Source organism: Budorcas taxicolor, chromosome 20 (assembly GCF_023091745.1).
Source record: "Budorcas taxicolor isolate Tak-1 chromosome 20, Takin1.1, whole genome shotgun sequence".
Taxonomy (NCBI): domain Eukaryota; kingdom Metazoa; phylum Chordata; class Mammalia; order Artiodactyla; family Bovidae; genus Budorcas; species Budorcas taxicolor.
The window spans coordinates 28189856-28210096 of record NC_068929.1 but is presented as its reverse complement, the minus strand read 5'-3'; the positions used below and the strand labels follow the sequence as shown (position 1 = coordinate 28210096).

The following is a 20241-nucleotide window of genomic DNA, read 5'->3' as shown; positions in this document are numbered from 1 at the left end:
CATTTGATCATAGCTGATAAAGACTCTGGAATGATAGGAAAGCCTTAGGTATATCTCTCCCAGGGTCTGGCTTGATCTGAACCTTATCTGCACAGAATTAGTGGCTTGTATAGTTACCCAATAACATCTCACACTTGCCAAGGCCTTGATTAATATTTAAAGAAACATGGGCTTTTAAAATAGCCACTACTGAGTTGAAATGGATGTTTCTTTCTCTAAAGAATTCTAATCCTATTGTATATTACAAATAATAATATCAAATATTTATTGAACACTTTCTATGTGCCAGGTTCTAGTCTAAATATTTTATATCTCTTTGCTAATCCTCACAACAACCCTAAGAGTGAGATGTATTTTTCCCATTTTCCTGGCAAAGAAGAAATGAAGCCTTAGAGAGCTCGTGACTTGCCCTAGAGCAAACAGATAGTGTGAAGGGCAGAGTGAGGATTCAAATTTAGGTCTTTATTTTCCCTAAAAACTGTTCCTTTAATCACACTCTTTAGGTACATTTATATAGAATCAGCATAGTTTATGCTTGATAGTTCTCAATCAGAAAGCAAGGTTTCAAACTTTATTCTTCAAAAATTTCCCAATCCTTATCCCACCTCCCATCCAAATACAAATGATCTAAAAGCTGCAAGGGTTGGGAAGGATAGTGAAATGGGCTCAGTGTATGAGCACCTTTATTTGGAACACAGAGTCAAAAGACAAGAGGAATGAGGTGCTCATTCAGAATTTCAGTTATCAGTATATCTCTTATGAGTGTAACTCTAATCTCTGCCACCAGAGGGCAGTTGTCTCACAAAAATATGAAACCACTTCTGGCTTCATTTTCAGACTTTCACGTCACAACCACGTCTGGATTTAGTTTTACAGCTCAGTAGAAATTCCGGGATCTCTGTTTCTTTCCAGTCTGAAACTAATATGTCATGTCTTGCTTTTTTGGCCCAGCAACTAAAGGAGCTTAGTATATCTTAGAAACCGCCTCTTCGAATGGGAATGTTAACATGAGCCAAAGACAGCTGCTTGGTTGGTCCTATTTTGAAGGTAGAAACCTTACACCACTCGGTGACAGTCAAAAGCACCCTCTGTGTCCAAGATTTTAGAATATATTCCATTTAAAATACCATCTGGGCTTCAGTAACATGTATTGCCCTAGAAAATAAGATGTATATGCTTTTTTATGAGGATTCTAAAGAGTAGCTGAGAAAAAGGATTAAAGTTTTTGATTGACAACAAATAACTTCAAGTGTCCAGTCTGTTTATGATTTAGAGAGATCACCAGGAACACTTCATTTATTGATCACTTAGCAGAATGCCTTATAGTGAAAATGCTTTGTGGCCAGAATTAGGTTCAATCTTACCAATGTCCCTGGGAGGTACATTCTGTTGCTTTTGCACATTTTAGAGATGGAGAAATTGAAACATACTCAGGTGAAGCTATGTGCCCAAGAATGCATGCTTAGTCTGTTTTATTAACCACCATGAAGTAGTGGATCTATTGGAGATGAGATGGGCCCAAGTTCAGAGACTTGGCTCCAGGTTCGGGAGAGAGGACCACTAGTGCTCAGAAAATCCATGTTGGTAAAAGGAGGATGAGGCAGGGGAGGCACAAAGCTACCTGGCTGCTCTCTCTGGCTGCACTATAGGCTCCGCCACTAAGTTAAAAGGCATAGCTGCTAGCAATGGTTACAGGTCATCCTTCTATGACTGGCAAGGATCCCAGGTGCTGTTTTAAGCCAGAACTCAGACAGCTTAGTAGCAGCCTAGCTAGAAGGTGGAAGACATAGGAACTAGATCTATGCCTACAGAAAGAACAGGGAGGCTCTACCTGAGTCTCCTGGACCCAAGCACCAGCTAAGATTCAGAACCGTACCAGGCCTTACGGCATCCAGGCCTTAAGAGGGCCTGTGGAACCTGGCAGGAAAAAAAGCCTCAAAAGGAGAAACCCGTGGCTAACATTCAGCTTTACAAATTGGGTAACTCCAATGGGGGGTTGATGCCAACTCTAATTTGGAATCTGGCTGGAGACTCAGAAGGACAGGCAGACTCCTGGTTGTTGGCTATGCCACAGGCTCTGAGACGGTCAGGTCTGATGTGAGTCCCTGTGGTAGCGAGCTGAGGCTGTTGATGAGCTGTTGGTTATAATGGGCCTGGGAGCAGAAGCAGGGTCAAGCCTCAAAGTGGGTGCCTTGGTAAACCCAATAGGAGGGACTAGGGAAGGCAGAGTGAACACAGTAGGGACTCTCTCCTGGTCCATCCTCTCAAACCCTGTTAAAACGGCTTCTATCTCAAATGTAAATTCCTTCATGGCCTTAAGGCCAACATTCCAGAGCTGACTCCAGCCTCCAAGGTTGCAGAAAAGTCCAATTAAATTGTCTTTTGTAATAATTGTATTTTTAGGGTTCCTTCAGGCATGTGTCTATGTTCTAAGTCCGTTGTCACTTTTATCTCTTTCCAGACTGCTGATATCATCTGCTTCTGTCTCATTACTGCTTCCTCAGATAGCAGAGGCCCTTTGCACTTGTTTCCCCAAAGCCTGGTACAATCTCTGCCTTAATTCTCTCAAAGCCTATTTGACACCAGGCTGAAACACTGAATAAAAACCTTACTCATGATTTGAGGATGGCATAAGAAAACCACTTTGTTTAAAAGGAATATTTAGGATATTGGCCCTTCAGGTCTCAAACTCCATCAACCATGGCCCATCAGGGCCCCTTACTAACCAGTTCTCTCCTTTCCATCAGACTAATGGTCACTTTTCTTAAGAAAATCTTATTAAAACAAAACAAGCCTTCCAAACCTTATGTCAGCCTCTCGTGAATGTGTTCCATCTCCTCCCAACCCAACTCCTTGAAATTACAACATGCACTCCCCAAACAACTGCAATTCAACCTTTGCCCGATTTTGCCTCTGACTCTTGTTCATTAAATCAAAGACACCCTCACTGCTAAGTCTGTGCTTCCACCCTTATCGTCCCTAACCTTTCAGCACTCGACACAAGCCATGCCATGTGGTCTTGCTACATCTCTTGCTTCCTTACCCACTCAACATCTCTCTGCAGCCACAGAAGAAAAGCCACCGGAGACCGTCGGAGTCTCCCTACAGAGGGATAACTCGCCCTACAAGGATGATGAACCACCCTGCTTAATAATATAAAAAGTTAACTAAGTGCTTCCCAAACTGGCTGTAAAATCGGTTTAGTGAGTTGCCAGGCTCACTGTTAAGCTAAATGGAATCAAACGGAGACCATCGGAGTGTATTACATGTAGTAAAGCTAAATGTTTTGTACCCAGTATGGGTATATGTGGGCTTTCCAGGTAGCTCAGTGGTAAAGAATCTGCCTGCTAATGCCGGAGCTTTAGGAGATTGTAGGTTTGATCCCTGGGTCAGGAAGATATCCCCTGGAGGAGGAAATGACAACCCATTCAAGTGTTCTTGCCTGGAGACTCCCATGGACAGAGGAGCCTGGCGAGCTACAGTCCATGAGGTCACAAAGAGTTGGACATGACTGAGCATGCACACACATGTGTGTGTGTGTGTTTACTGGTGATGATATGTTTCTTATTGTGGGTATAGTCAGAAAAGTGAAGAAGGCACTGATTTGGGTCTTTGTGAAGTTAACACCTATGTTTCAGAATAGAATCTAAACCTTAATTTGGAAAAAAAATCCTCAGTGGGCCTTTTGCCTATGAAGAGGAAGATTAGTGTTTACTCTAAAACAAGAATTCTTGTATCACAGAGCAACTGGTAGATATTTGAAAACAAAGATGACATACAAATCTCTCCTGATCTGGTCCCTGCTCCCCACCTCTCCGGCCTCATTTCTCCCACTTCCTACTCTGTGGCCTGCATTGTGGTCACGCTGTGTCTTTTGTCCTCCAAACACAGAATCTTCTTCTGGCTCCAGGCCCTGGAACATGTCACTCTGTTGCCAGGGACACCTGAATTCCCAAAGCTCCATTTATCCCCCTTTATCATCTTTTTGTCCAGGCCATGAGATTACTCTTTCTAGGGAACCTTCTCAGACCCTAAGCCTTGTTGGTACTGAAATCCCCCCAAAGAGCCCCTAACACCATTGGGGTCTGGATGAGCAATTCATGAAGCCAACTAGGACTGTATCCTCCATTTTTTCTTTATTATTGCTCCATCCTTCCACCCCCAAGAGTCTTTAAGACATTTTCCACCTGATTTCTCCCCTCTCTCCCCCATGAAATTTTAATTCCACAGATATTCTTTATGACTGTTTATGTACCTTGGCCTTTCGGAAGACCATAATCCATTCCCTAGAGCTAAGATTTGGTATAATCTTAGATAACATGGATTTTTTTGTTTGATTGATTTGCTCCATAAGAACCAATTTTTGCCCCCTTAAGGGTGATATCACCTCCATTGAGAATGCATGGAATAGGATAAGAGAAAACTGTACTTGTTCTCTTGACAGGGCTAGGACAAAAATAGTTCACATTCTTTCGTGCTGAGAGGCTTATGTCAAATGCTCAAGAGGTTAAGGAAGATAAGGTTAAAGTATAGATTTGGCAATAAGGCTGACTTTGACATCAGTCCAGGGCAGAGTTATTTTGCAAAAGCACAAAGAGTTATCATTGAACACAGGCTGCAAATTCAAGGAGCTGTGCTGGGAGGGGAATAATTAGCTAGGGGGTGACATAAGGGCTAGTAGGTGTTATTTTGGTTTAAAAAGATGAGGTACAACTGACTTTATGCTGATGGAAAGGGGCCTGTGGAGAGTGAGAGACTAGAGAACATCAAGAAAGGGGTAAGTGGTTGAACAGAAGCCTAGAGGAGGATAGAAGGCGCAGGATTAGGGTCAAAGGGCAGTTTGGGGAAACAGCAGAAGTAGAAGCCTTGGGTGTTTGCTCCAGAAATGTGACTACTCTCTTTAAACCTCAGCAACTCAGTCATACAAGCAACATGGAAACATCACTCATATCTAGTCCTCCTCACTTATTTTAGAGATCCTTAAAGGCAATAACCCATAATTGGATATGTTTTTCTCTGTCCACCCTACCAGCATCTTTCTAGTATTTATTTTTTTAGAGAAGTTTTAGTGTTTTAAATAGACTTTTTTTTTGGCCTTCCCTGGTGATCCTGTGGTTGGGAATCCACCTGCCAATGCAGGGGACATGAGTTTGATCGCGGTCCAGGAAGATTACACATGCCTTGGGGCAATGAGCCCATGTGCTGCAACTCCTGAGCCCGCACTGTAGAGCCCACGCTCCACAAAAGAGAAGCCACCTCTGGGAGAAGCCCGAGCGCTGCAATGAAGAGCAGCCCTCGCTCAAGGCTAGAGAAAGCTGGAGGGCAGCAATGAAGACCCAGCACAGCAAATACACAGGCTTATTTTTGACAGCAGTTTTTCAGAACAAAGGTTGGGAGGAGGGGAGGTGAGTAGATGGAGCCCAAAGGATTTTTAGGGCAGTGAAACAACTCTGTATAATACTATTTTGGTGGATACACGTGATTATACCTTTGGGCAAATTCATAGAATGTGCAACACAAAGAGTGAAACCTAATGTAAACAATGTTATTAATGTAGGTTCACTGATTGTAACAAATGTACCCTCTGGTGGGGATGCTGACCATGGGAGATGCTATGTATGTGTGGGGGCAGGGGATATATAGAAAATCTATATACTTTCTTCTCAATTTTGCTATGACTCTTTCCAGCAATTTAAAGCCAAATCCTTAGTACCGTATATATTTCCTGCCACTGGCAGTGAGTTCTGTTTTTGACTTACCACTCAGAGCAGCATCAATGAAAACATCTCTCAATATTTTGTGAGCCAGAGGACATTAAGATTTCAAAGAATACATTTTTCCATTGAGGGTCATCAACCTGCAAAATGCAAGTCAAAAAAGCTGTGTGTGAACAACATAATTAAGGCATATTTTAAACTATATACCAAAATATCCACTCAGAGTTTTAGGGTATTATAAAAGAGCTAAAGGAAATTGTTCCCTTCTGTTTTCTAATTTTTAATTTTTAAAATTTAAAAATTTAAAAATTTTGTTTTTTAGTTTTTAATTTTTTAGACTTTCCTAAGTGAAAGTGAAAGTGTTAGTCACTCAGTCATGTCTGACTTTTTGTGATCCCATGAATGATAGCCCAACAGGCTCCTCTGTCCATGGGATTCTCCAGGCAAGAATATTGGAAAAAGTTGGCATTCCCTTCTCCAGAGGATCCTCCCAACCCAGGGATCAAACCTGGGTCTCTGGCATTGCAGGCAGATTTTTTACCATAAAAAACTAAAACTAAAAACTAGTTAGATTTATTTTTAATTCCAAGAAAATGGACATGTGTTTTAAGGAAAGGTATTCTGGAGTCTACCTATTCTAGACAATACTAACCTCTATGGAGAGGAAGTTTTCTATATTTTAAACCCTCTTGTGTGTATGTTCATTACAAACACAGTATAAAAGTTAAAAGCACAAATGTGTTTATAGTGATAGGCAAGTCTCCCTCTAGCCCCTGCCTTCTGATCACTCTGCTACCATCCCAGGAGGCAACTTCTGTTCCCCATGACATAACTTTCAGATTCTATTTCAGAAGCAAATGTCTACTTAAGATAAAAGACAAATACAGCACATTATATGCTGTCCTGGACTTTCCTTTTGTACTTAACATGTCTTGGATATCTTGCCATAGCAGTGGGTAAAGAGTTACCTCATTCTTTTTCAATCTAAATTTAATGTTAAAGGGGTTACAGTTAAGAGTTATGTTATTTATTTTTGCCATTTCAACAGCAGAGCCACTACTAGATTAATCCTTAGTTTTCTGGGCTTTAGTATCAAATAGTCAAAAAGCTTTAAGCTTTTTCTCTGCCCTGGAGCTCTATTTTCCTTACTAAAATTCTCTGTTCTATGCCTTTCCAACCCCATCTGAGGTTGGACATCATTATCTGGCTCAGTCATTTGATCTCATTTTTCATGAGTCAAATGTAAGAAACCCAGATGGCCTGGCTCAGATGTCACTTAAGGATAGAAGATTAAAGGATGAAATGAAAGTAAATGTATAGGACAGAGGGCTGAGGGCTTGTTGAATGTTTGAGATTTTAATGTGCCTGTGTGTGTGTAATTGATTCCTAGTCAATTTAAAGCTCAAGTCACCTCCCCCTGACTTTATGCCTGGAGACTAGGATTAGTGCAGACTTAGTTTATCCAAGATAAGTGCTCATCTCTAGGTTGTTCTGATCCCTCAGTTCACTGTAGTTCACAAAGACAGAGCACTCAGATATTTCTCAAAATATTGTTTCCGACTCGCTTTTTCTCTCTGGGTAAGCGAGGCCGACACACTTGCCAAGGATAACTGAGAATGTAAGGGCAATCCTTGACTCGGCAGCTCAAGCAGGCTGTGTGCTAAAAGCAACTTCAAAACACACCCTATAAATAGCCGTTCATTGTCAGCAGGAGCGAAAAGACAAGAGGGAGCGTGCGGCACTGTGATTCAGGTCTAATTAAAGAGTTGCGTCTGCGCGGAGTTATAAGCGAAGAGCAGCTCTTCTCTGATAATCTAGCTGGAAGGCAGCGGCGAAGCTCCACGCGGACGTCGGACGGGGAGGACGCTGCTGGATGCCGGCTTTGCCTCCACTATGGCAAAAATCATCCTGAGGCACCTCATCGAGACTCCAGTGCGATACGAGCAGGAGTTCGAAGCTCGAGGTCTGGAAGACTGCAGGCTGGATCACGCTTTATATGCACTGCCCGGGCCAACCACGGTGGACCTGGGGAAGGCCAGGGCGGCCCAGGCTCCTCCAGTGGACGCCGCTGAGATGCCGCCCCAGAGAGGCGAATCCCGCTTCCAGGTCCTGCTGGACGTGGTCCAATTCCTCCCCGAAGATATCATCATTCAGACCTTCGAGGGCTGGCTGCTGATAAAAGCTCAACATGGAACCAGAATGGATGAGCATGGTTTTATCTCCAGAAGCTTCACCCGACAGTATAAACTGCCCGACGGCATTGAAACCAAAGATTTGTCGGCCATCCTCTGTCACGATGGAATTCTGGTGGTGGAAGTAAAGGATTCGGCTGGGACCAAGTGACATCGTGTCGGGTTAGTGTCTGTTCATACGTCGAGAGGAAGATTCTAGTTTAGCCCATGGTATCACGGGAATGTGTGTATTACCCACGTTTGAAATGATTTTTATGAAGATTAAAAACACAGACCTAATTCCTGGTATGTTGAGGTTGTCTTTGTTATTTTTATTCCGAAAGGAAAGTTGTTAAATATGTTCCTACAGCTCAGGTTGATGCTATTCGTAACACCTGAAACATTGACAGTTTAGGAGATTGTAGTCTGATAGTAGAAAAGACTCAGAATTATTTCTTCCTTACTTCAACAATGCCAGAGAAGCTTGCATTTGTAACAGTTGATGGCAAAAGAGCCACACCAATTTAAGAAATTCTTATCCATTTTAGGAAAGTGTTTTATATTGCTAAAAAGAGCTGTGATCTCCTTCGCTTAATAAGCTTTTCTTTTCAGTGTATTTTATTATAGCATAGCTTTGTAAATATAGAATATGAAGGTTAAAAAATAGTACTGGAAAATCGGATCTGAAATATATTAAGCTGAATCTTAGCTGCAGCATTTTTTAAAGCACAGTGTATGTTCTGTGGATATTTATGAAATATTAAGATGCAGTAAATCATACTTAAATTATTATGAAGTTTAGGAAACCACTTTGAAAAAGTACAATGACTGAATTCAAGAAAATTTAAACTATGCTCTTTAAATGTCACTTAAAACGTTAGATTTCAGAAGATGGCAAAATGCACTGCATCTGCTCTCACTGCATAATCCTTAGCTTTAAATAGCTTGGCAGGCAACGAAAGTTCTGAGGCCCAGCTTCCCTGGGTGTCTGAGTCTATACAGGACATCGGCTGCTTCTGTTTCCCCCAACTGCTGCTTTGGCCCAGAGGAGCGGCTGAGACATTGGTGGTTAGGAACAATTGCTTTCAACAGCTGGTCTGTGACATTCCAAGGATTTGCTATCTCATTCTCTACATGTGAAGTACTTCTTTGGGGGAAAGTAGCTGCCTTTGGAGAAGGCAATGGCACCCCACTCCAGTACTCTTGCCTGGAAAATCCCATGGATGGAGGAGCCTGGTGGGCTGCAGTCCATGGGGTCGCTAAGAATCGGACACGACTGAGTGACTTCACTTTCCCTTTTCACTTTCATGAATTGGAGAAGGAAATGGCAACCCACTCCTGTGTTCTTGCCTGGAGAATCCCGGGGACTGGGGAGCCTGATAGGCTGCCTTCTACGGGGTCGCACAGAGTCGGACACGACTGAAGCGACTTAGCAGCAGCAGCAGCTGCCTTTACCCCGGACCCCATGTGAGGCTGAGGACAATGCTATGAATAGCAGAGGAATCTGGGTATGGAAAACAACAGCGTAGCTGCTGACTGCTGATAACACCCGAGCTCCTCTATGGTGCTTTGTTTGTAGTTTACATGCAGATGCGAGAGGTATGAAACAGTAGAAAAATAAATCAGAAGCTATACAAGTCGTTTTGAAAACAGAGATGTTGGTTTATAGTTTAACTAAATTGAGAGCATTTTGAAGCTAGGTGTTTATATGAAGTTGGTGATTGTGCATCCAACTCTAGGATCACAAATTTTGTTCTTTGACAAAGTGAATGTCATAGACCAACTCTGCTATATAACAAAGTTAATAGTAATTAATGGATTACATCTACTAATATGACTAGGACTGGGATGCCTTTTGTCCCATATTAGATTATTCTTTTCTATTATTGGGCAGGATAGTGTGAAAACAAGCTAGTACTTTGAGAAACAAACACAAACATCCTCTCGTTGGCCTTGATCTTACTCCAGGTGAGATCTTCTGAGAAATTTCAGAAAGTGAAGTTCTTAGCGTGAGGAGCCACTGATAGAAAATGTTTTCCTTTAAAAGTTAAAATTAAACACATCATTCAATTAGCATTTATTTTTTCTAAGATAAATTTTAAAGTAATACATTTTTTTTTTAATTTGGGAGATATACCAAGCACTATAAAAAATAAAAACCATTTATTATTCCTCTACTACCATGAGATAGCTACTTTAAATTTATAGTTCGGAATTCTCTTATACATAAATACATGTATCACTTTTCTCAAAATTAGGATTATGTTTGCAAAGGGTTTGATATCCTGATCGTATTGGTTATTGTCTGTTGCCCTCCCCACCTCTCACCAACCCAGACCATCCTCTGCCCTACTCAGCCCCACTCTGAGCCCAAGCAGGCCCACCCTGATGGGCCGTGTCATGCTAGTTTCCAACGAGGTTCAGCCAATAGCAGGCACTGACTGCAGAGCAGAGATTGGAGAGAGGAAGCTGGCGGGCAGGAGGGGTGGAAGAGGAGGGCATTTCATTCTCCACTGCCAGCCTGCTGCAGATGAGGCTCCGGCAGGACCTGCATTCCCCGGGACTGGAGGTCTGCAGGGACAGCTTCTTTTCCAAGACGTGGAATTGTATCAGACACCAGTATTCCAACGCTGTTTCTTCCTTATGCCCCTTCAACACTTGGGGTGGTGATATCTTCTGCTATTTCCTGTTCCTGGTACTTCATAATTCCCTGTTGATTCCCTTTACTCTGCCTGCTCTCCCATAAATGATTCCTTCATTAAAGACCCTTTCAGGTGATACAAGAAAATTTCACATATTGAGCTATGAGGAAGTCATTCTGGCTAATATATGAGTTGACTTGAATTTTAACTGCTAACTAAAACAGCCTGTTTTACACCTGCTTTAATTATTGAAGAAAAGGGCACATTGACCAGAAGTAAAGAATGTCTATGTTAAAAATAAAGAGCAAATGATTCCCTTCCTGGGACACCAATGCTGTTCCTCCTTCCATTGTAAGACTCCCTTCCTTGGTGCAAAAGCCATACTGACTCACTATGTGAATGCTGACCTGTTTTTCTGTAACCTTGAAGTACGTGTGCATGCTAAGTTTCTTCAGTTGTGTCTGTCTCTCCACAAACCTATGGCCTGTAGCTGGCCAGGCTCCTCTGTCCATTGAATTCTCCAGGCAAAAATATTGGAGTGGGTTGCCATGCTCTTTTCCAGGGGATCTTCCCAACCCAGGGACTGAACCTGAGTCTCCTGCATCACAGGCAGATTCTTGACCATCTGAGCCACTAGAGAAGTAAATGCCTGGCTTATTTAATGTTCTTGGTTCTGACAAGATATAAAACTATGGTGACAATCATGTGTCTCTGCAGCAGTTCCTCAGAGCTGACAGGCTGTCTTCCAGGCGATAGTCCTCAGTTTGGCTCAAATAAAACTCTTTTTATTTTTTTAAAAATCATTTCTATTCCTATTATAGATTACTTATTGATTATTTTCATCCACATAGGAGATGGGATTCTGACTGGTCTTATTTGTTTTTGCCAGAACCCTGATTGCTTGACTTCTTAAGTGATTAGAAAAAAATAGTGCATTACTTTCTTTTGCTAGAGAACATTAAGTGATTTGTAATGGTTACACACAATTCCAACACAGATAAACAATAATGTCATTTAACCATTCCTTCTCATTACTCATCCCAACAGGAAGCAGATGGCACTGTCAAATTGGAATAATTCAAATTAGAATAATTTATTTATAAAGAGATAAATTACAGAGGAGTGGGCAGGGTGGACTTGAGCCACAAGGCAGCACCCTACCCTGAGGGTAGCAGTGTGGAGCTCTTAGGTTCCTTAGGTCCAAAGGAGTGAGAGGAGGAAGCAGGTCTCAGAAATCAAAAAGAAGGTCAGATAGAGAACTCCAGCTCTGACTTTCATCTTGAGGGACACAGTCAGCCAAGGTGACCTCATAGGCACCAGGAAAATAAATACTTTTCTCCCTTCAGTCTTCTACTGGGGCATCCTATTGGCTGGACCTATCTGGTAGCCAGAGGGTGTGGGTGTCCTGTAGATACAGTTCAGCAACCTCCCAGGGCAGAGAGCAAGGTGGAAAAAAGTGGAGGGTGACTCCTAGGGGCCAGGGGGAAACGCCAGCTCTCCACTAAAGTGAGAACTGTTGCTATAGCTTTTAGGAAATCTTTTCTACGAAAAGACAGAGCCTGAGACACTATTTGGGTGCCTTCAAGTGGCAATACAATTTGGCACGTGCAAGCCCAGAATGGTAAAGGTGAGGAAATAGGGAGAAAAAGGCAAGAAAATACAAGAAACAGAGTGATGTGATGTGCGGCTGTGCTGGCCACTGTTTCACAATGACTATAAAGAGACTGCAGCCTCTGGGCAGGGGCGTTGGCCAGGCACCTGAACTTATGCAGAAGACCTTCAGGAGAAAATCGAATATTAGAGCACTCCACAGGGAATAAAGGAGGGGAAATTGCCCTGTTCCCTACTATTTCCCATATCTCATCAGTCAAGTTTCAACTCACAGGCAGTAGACTCTCCTGAACTCTGAGTTGTATCATCCAGCCCCTTAGTGACTGCTCAGAAAATCAGACCCATGCCACACAGTGTGACATTTCATCCATTCTGGGGACAGAAAGATGACTCAGCCTGGTTAGGGCTCGCTCCGTCAGGAAGCGAGAAAAGTGCAGACTCGGGGCTTCCACCTGAACAGCAGCCACCTAAGGAAGTTTAGCAAAGGCTCTGGCAAAGGTGGCAGCAGCATGGCTTGGGAGGCAGGTGACAAGCTTCAGAAAAAGGAAGGCAGGCCAGAAGGTACACAGGGTTTGTATTGACAACAATCTCAGACCCAGAACTGCAGGAAGAGGGTGTCAGGCAAATCACAGCGTCTACACTGACTTCAAATTTAAACTCTAATATCACCTTATATATAATATTATATATTATATATAATATTATTATGTGTTATATATGTTATTATATTATACATTATATATATTATTATAACATTACCATATATAATATATATATGCAGATGTTATATATATTATATATGTATAATATATATGGTGATATTTTATATATATTATATGTATAATACATAAATTATATAATATATAAATTGATTTAATTAAAAAGACATCTCATATATATGATATATATTATAATTATGTATTATAATTTATATATATTATATAATGTGTATATTATATTTGTCATATATATATATATTTGTTTTGGGGTTTGTTTGTTTGTATTTTTGACCATACTACTCGGCACGCAGGATCTTAGTTCCCTGACCAGGGATAGAACCCATCCCCCCTGTAGTGGAGGCATAATATCTTAATCACTGGATCACCTCATATTTTGATCTAATTTTTAATGTGCAGTGTAAGTCCCCTTAAACTTCTCCAGGATTTTTCTTTTTCTGAAGATGGTGGACCAATCCTGGAAGTCCAAAAGTCACTGGAGATTTTTATCCCACTGACTGCCCTTAGCTTATTTCTCACCTACTTGTGATTATCTGGAAATTGCTATTAATGGTCTTAGCACATCTGAAGAGGAATTTTTAAAAAACACAATAACTTCAGGTAAAAAAAGATCCAACATACCTAATAATCATCTACACAAGCTTGACAAAAATATGGGCTTCCCTGGTGGCTGAGCGGTAAAGAATCCGGCTGTCAGTGCAACAGATGCAGGTTTGATCCCTGGGTCAGGAAGAGCCCCTGGAGAAGGAAATGGCAACACACTCCAGTTTTCTTGCCTGGGAAATCCCATAGGCAGAGGAGCCTGGTGGGCTACAGTCCGTGGAATCACAAAGAGTTGGCCATGACTTAGCAACTAAACTAAAGCTAAACAAAAACAGGCTTTTCAATAATAACCACTGTTCTCTTCAAAGGCTCTCGAATAATTAGTTGGAAACAAGAATTAAAATGTTGATTCAATGTGCTGATTTATAGCTTGGACATAATTTGAAAATAACTCTGTTTTAGCAATTGAGTTGGCTAGATGTTCTCCACAAAATAACAGAACAGTATTTAAATTTGAAAAATGAAGAATTCTAAGTAACTAAATAAATGATTCGAAGTAACTATTTTCTTTTATGTTTCCTCAGCATTATTTACTATATAAGAGCACGTATATTTGCATGTATATATTTACAAAATCCTGTTTATTAGTGTTTTCTAACTTCAAGGACAAATACAAAAAATATACTGAGGTAATATAAAATGGCTTCTAGAATACCATTCTTTGTAATTTGTTGAGACTTTCTCTATGACATGGTATGTAGTAATTTTTCTTAAATGCACTATGTATACTTGAAAATAATATAAGTGTATACTTTCTATTTGAGAATATATATGAATAATCTCCTAAGGCAAAGGAAACAAAAGCAAAAATAAACAAATGGGACCTAATTAAATGTAAAAGCTTTTGCATAGCAAAGGAAATCATCAACAAAATGAATAGACAGCCTATTGAATGGGAGAAAATATCTGCAAATGGTACAAGTTATTAAGGGGTTAATATTCAAAATGTGTAAACAGCTCATGCAACTCAACATAAAAAAAAACAACAACAACCAAACAACCCAGTTAAAAATGGGCAGAAGACCTGAATAGATATTTTTCCAAAGAAGACATACAGATGACCAACAGGCACATGAAAAGATAATTAACACTGCTAAGAGCATGAAAATGCAAATCAAAACAATGAGATGTCACCTCACACTTGTCAGAGACTTTCTCATCAAAAAGACCACAAATAACAGATGTTGGCGAGGATGTGTCCACTGTTGGTGGGAATGTCAGTTGGTGTAGCTATTGTAGAAAAACAGATGTTCCTCAGAAAAACTAAAAATAGAATTACCATATGATACAGCAGTTCCACTTCTGGGTATATATTTTACCAAAATAAAACACTAATTTGAAAAGATGCACACACCCTAATGTTCATAGCAGCATTATTTACAACAGCAAAGATATGGAAGTAACTTAAGGGTCAATCAACAAATGAGAGGATAAGAAGATGCGGTATATATACACAGTGAAATACCAATCAGCCATTAAAAAAAAGAATGAAATTTTGCAATATGCAGCATGGGTGGACATGGTGAATATTGTACTTAGTGAAATAAGTAAGAGAAGGAAAAATACTGTATATTATCATGTGTATGTGGAATCTAAAAAATATGCCAAAATAATGAATATAATGAAACAGAAAAACTTCCTTCTATTATCTAGTAATATATATCAAGATTCCACAGGAGAGAACGAAAACTTGCATATGTCACATAGCAGTATCCATTTCAAAACATAGCTGAGTAATTAAGGTTTTTATATTTGACATTTCCCCCCAGTTTTCAAAGCTACTTTTTCCTAATAATTTTCATCAGAACTTAAGAACACTTGGGAGCTGCTCTACCTAGTGATAAACTATACTGTCATGCCACAATAACTAAAATACTGTGTTACTGCACAAAAATAAATGAATCAGTGGAACAGAGTAGGAAACACTGAAAAGAACCCCACTGTAAAAATTTAGTTTGATAATGGCAGTTGATAAAATGAATAGGAATATGATACAGCATATGTACCTAAGATAACTATATAGGTATCTAGAAAAATTAAATAAAAAGCTTATATCTATGATACAGTACAATCAAAAGAAAAATTACAAATGCATTTTAGAAGTACTGAATGTAAAAATAAAATAGAAGTACTAAATAGAAAAAAAACAAAAAAATGCCATAAGTATCCACTGCGTTGGTTATTCTATTGTTTTCTTGTCTTTCTCTGCCCTGTTCTGTGGCCTCAGGGCACTGCTCTCTGATTTCAAGTTGAATTTACCCAGCTGAAGGCACCAACAGACAGCAGCCTGCGGAAAGACAGGCAGATTGAAGTATTTTGTTCCCTGCCTCTTGCTGTTTTGATTCCAGGTTGTGGCTGGGATCACCTCCCTCTGAAAGCAGCTCTGATGAGACTGCCTTTTCTCCTCTGGCTCCAGCCCACATTGATAGTTCTGTTTCTTTTCCCTTGTTTCTTTAGGATCAAGGGGGTCATGACTTCCCATTGTCACTGGTCTCTGGGTGCCTATAAACGTGCATCAATTCTGATGTGTGGGAGTTTTCCCCATATCACCAAGCAATTCTGTTATACCAGCTGGATATCCTAAAATTCATCTCAATTCTGACACTATCTACCCTTAGATCCCACAAGTTAAGGGTTCAGTCTGACAAGATTGCTCCTCTAACCCCAACTTCAGACATCAGTTGCAAGCCCAGCTTATTACCTGTGTTTCTAATAACCGGCTATATAGACTGGCAGTTTTAATAGCCCCTTTCTTGTATTGGACTAGTTTGCTAGACTGGCTCAGAGAACTCAGAGAAACATTTTATTAATACTTAGTAGATCACTAGTTTATTATAATATATAGTATAAACTCAGGAAGAGGCAGATGGAAGAGACGCATAGGACAAGATAAGGGGAAACGGGGAGGAGTTTTCACACTTTCTCTGGGGGCCTGTCTCCTTGAATTGTCCACCAACATGGAAACGCTATGAACCACCTCCTTTTGAGTTTTATGGAGGTTTCATTACACAGGCATGATTGATCAAATCCTTGGCCATAGGTAACTGAATTCAGTTTCTAGTTCCTTTTCTCTCCCAAGGATGAGGACTGAAAGTTTTCTAAACCTCTAACCACATGATTGGCTCTTCTGGCAACCAACCCCCATCCTTAGATTACCTAGGGGCTTTCCAAAGGTAACTTTTAACATAACAAAAAAATGTCTTTTGTCTCTTTCTCCACTTAGGAAACTCCACATTTAGGAAACTCTGTGACAGAAATGGAGCCCAAGATGGAATATATGTTTCTTACTAGAAATCCCAATATCACAGTGCCTCAACATTTTGTTGGTCCCTCAGCCCTGCCCACATCTCTGTAAATAATCATTTTATTGTATATTTTTTAAAAATCCAAGCTAAGTATGCTTTTTGTGTCCCTTCGTAACTCTGAATGGCATATTCACCTATATATTCTTCCTCTGGCACAAGAAAGGCCTCTTGTGCCCGAGGAACAAAAAGACAACAAAAAATAGGGAAACATAAGAGGAAATTGCAAGGAGATCCAACCAGTCCCTCTTAAAGGAAATCAGTCCTGAATATTCATTGGAAGGACTGAAGCTGAAGCTGAAACTCCAATACTTTGGCACCTGATGCGAAGAACCAACTCTTTGGAAAAGACCCTGATGCTGGGAAAGATTGAAGGCAGGAGAAGAAGGGGACGACAGAGGATGAGATGGTTAGATGGCATCACCAACGCGATGGATATGAGTTTGAGTAGGCTCTGGGAGTTGGTGATGGACAGGGAAGCCTGGCGTGCTGCAGTCCATGGAGTTGCAAAGAGTTAGACATGACTGAGTGATTGGACTGAACTGAACTGAAGAAATATTTGCATTTTGGGGGGTTTTTGTCTAGTCAATAAGGCTAAAAATTATGATGATATTCAGTGTTGCTTAGTATGGTAAACAATATCTCTTTGTTGCTGATTTGTAGCATAAATTAGAACAATCTTTCTGCCAGAGAGTATGTTAAGACTCTTCATATAGTTTGAGAAGTAGAAGAGCAAGAATTAAAGAATTTACTCTGTTACAATAAAATTATACAAAATTTGTGAGGCATTCTGTAATCTGAAATGTTGAAAATGTAAGAAATTTGTTAAGCAAACTAAAGTCTATTCAAGTTATAAAATACTATCCTGCCAATAAAAATCATTTTCCAGAAAAATATTGACTGAAGTGGAAAAATACTCACTAAATTTAAGGAGAAAAGCAAGTTACAAAAGGAATACATGGGGGGAGGGGAGAGAGGCTTAGAAGGGAGGGGATATGTATAATTACGGCTGATTCCCACTGTTGCGCTGCAGAGACCAACACAACATTATAAAGCAATCTTCCTCCAATTAAAAAATAAATTTAAGAAAAGGTGTATAAAATTTTCACCTTTTTTTGGTGGGGATATCTCTATGTCAAAAAGTTTTTGTTTAGGATGTGATTTTAATGGAAGTATTGTACTTCATAATATGGATATGCCAAAACTTATTGTATGCAGAGAAGAATCAAAGTTTAAGTTTCAAAATGCTGAAAGTGGAGAGGGGTCAAGATGGCGGAGTAAGTAGACATGGAGCTCACCTCCTACCATAAGCATATCAAAAATATATCTGTATGTGGAACAGTTCTCACAGAAAACTAGCCGGAAACCAGCAGAAAGCTGGAAGAAACCAACCAAGGCTGCAAGAAAGATTCCCCCCAACACATACGGCCATCCCCAGTTCCAGCTAATAAATGCTCCAGTCCTGCCCGTTCCATGCCGTAGCTTTACGATGGATGTAGGACAGCCGGGTCCTGAGAAAAGACTGAATCTAGAGATGCAGAGGTGACCTGGGAGGTGATTCAGGTGGGGCTGTGGCAGCCATTTGCCACTCACTCAAACAGCACCACGGAAGTCGCCCAGCCTTCTGACAATGGCACAGCTGCTTCAGTTCCTGCAACTGCAATGCCGCAGTCTCCAGTTGTGGTAGAGCAAACACTCAGGCCCTGCTCACTTCCTGCCACAACCCTGTACTAGATCTGGGACAACCACAACAAGGGAGAAGACATGACTTTGGGCTATGTGTGAGAGTGGAGGTGCAGACACATACACAGAAAGCACACTGGACCTCTGTAAGCACACAAGCCCCACATGCTTCAACACTGGGGTAAAGGCAAGGCCCCAGTGTGGGGAGAAGGAAAAACACACTTAACAGGAACAAAACCTGCTCAATCTTCAAGGCTACCACTCTGGCAGCTTGGGAGCAGACCCCGCTTCTGATAAGATGGTGAAGCCACTAAACAGAGAGGAAATCCTGTCTCACACTTTGTGCAGGTTTTAGCTCCTTCAACACAAGCCACACCCCCTATCAAGGTGATGGTGACCAGCACACCTGAGGAAGGATGTGGCTGGCATTCACATAAAATTTCTTGCACCAAAGACACTGGACACATGCAGTCTACATAGAAATGCTCCCACATAAAAACACCACAATAGATGACTGTTTCACCTATATTTATAGAGACAGAGAAAGTTAAGAAAATGAAAAGGTAGAGGAAATATTCTCAACTGAAAGAGCAAGATAAAAGCCCCTGAAAAAATAAATGAAAGAAAGATAATCAGTCCACCAGACAATGAATTTTAAAAGTTGTTAATAAAATACTTATGAATTAAGAAAGAGAATTTTTGTAAGCCCTGCTGCTGCTGCTGCTAAGTCGCTTCAGTCGTGTCCGACTCTGTGTGACCCCATAGACGGCAGCCCACCAGGCTCCCCCATCCCTGGGATTCTCCAGGCAAGAACACTGGAGTGGGTTGCCAGTTCCTTCTCCAATTCATGAAAGTGAAAAGTGAAAGTGAAGTCGCTCAGTCGTGTCCGACTCCTAGCGACCCCATGGACTGCAGCCTACCAGACTCCTCTGTCCATGGGATTTTCCAGGCAAGAGTACTGGAGTGGGATGCCATAGCCTTCTCCGTTTTGTAAGCCCAGATCATTTTAATAAGGAACTAGAAACTATATAGAAGACCCAATCAAAAACAGATAATTCAATTTCTGAGATAAAAAAACACTCTAAAAGCAATGTATAGCATGCTAAACTACACAGAAGAATGTATAAGTGGTCTGGAAGATACAATAATGAAAATCACCCAATCAGAATGGCAAACAGAGAGACAAATGAAAAGAAAGCAACGTAAGAGGGCTAGAGGATGATATAAAATGTGCCAACATTCACATTATAGGGGTTCCATAGGAGAAAAGAGAGAGAAGGGGATCAAAAATGTATTTGAATAAATTATGACTAAAAACTTTCCAAATCTAAAGAAGGAAACAGACACCAGATACAGAAAGCACAGAGTCCCAGACAGGATGAACCCAAATGACCCCACACCACTACATATCATAATTTAAATGGCTTAAATTAAAGAGAAGATTCTAAAGGCAGCAGTAAAAAAATGAAGAGTCATATACAAGGGAATCCCCATAAGGCTACCAGTTGATTTCTCTGCAGAAACTTTGCAGGCCAGAATGGAGTAGCATGATATATTCAAAGTCCTGAAAGGCAAAAACTTGCAACTTAGGATAGTCTACCCAGCACAATTATCATTTAGAATAGGAGAGATAAAAAATTTCTCAGACAAGCAAAAACTAAAAGAATTCAGCAATACTAAACCTATCTTAAAAGAAATGCTGAAGTAAGAATCTATTAGGGGAGGGAAAATCCCCCAAATACAGGCAAATATAGAGTAAGGACTGAAGATTACTT

General features: G+C 40.7%; 1 protein-coding gene across 1 annotated transcript; it reads left to right on the top strand.

Moving 5' to 3' along the window:
• The first annotated feature begins 7435 nt into the window (after positions 1 to 7435).
• Positions 7436 to 17664, top strand: HSPB3 (heat shock protein family B (small) member 3). The gene is made up of 2 exons (XM_052659159.1): positions 7436 to 8071; positions 16705 to 17664. Exon 1 carries the CDS (start codon positions 7611 to 7613, stop codon positions 8058 to 8060), a length of 450 nt encoding a protein of 149 aa, XP_052515119.1. The 5' UTR covers positions 7436 to 7610; the 3' UTR covers positions 8061 to 8071; positions 16705 to 17664.
• Positions 17665 to 20241: the final 2577 nt, after the last annotated feature.

Excerpts from the sequence above, each read along its gene's own strand:
- HSPB3 (XM_052659159.1), top strand. The coding sequence starts at position 7,611 with ATGGCAAAAATCATCCTGAGGCACCTCATCGAGACTCCAGTGCGATAC.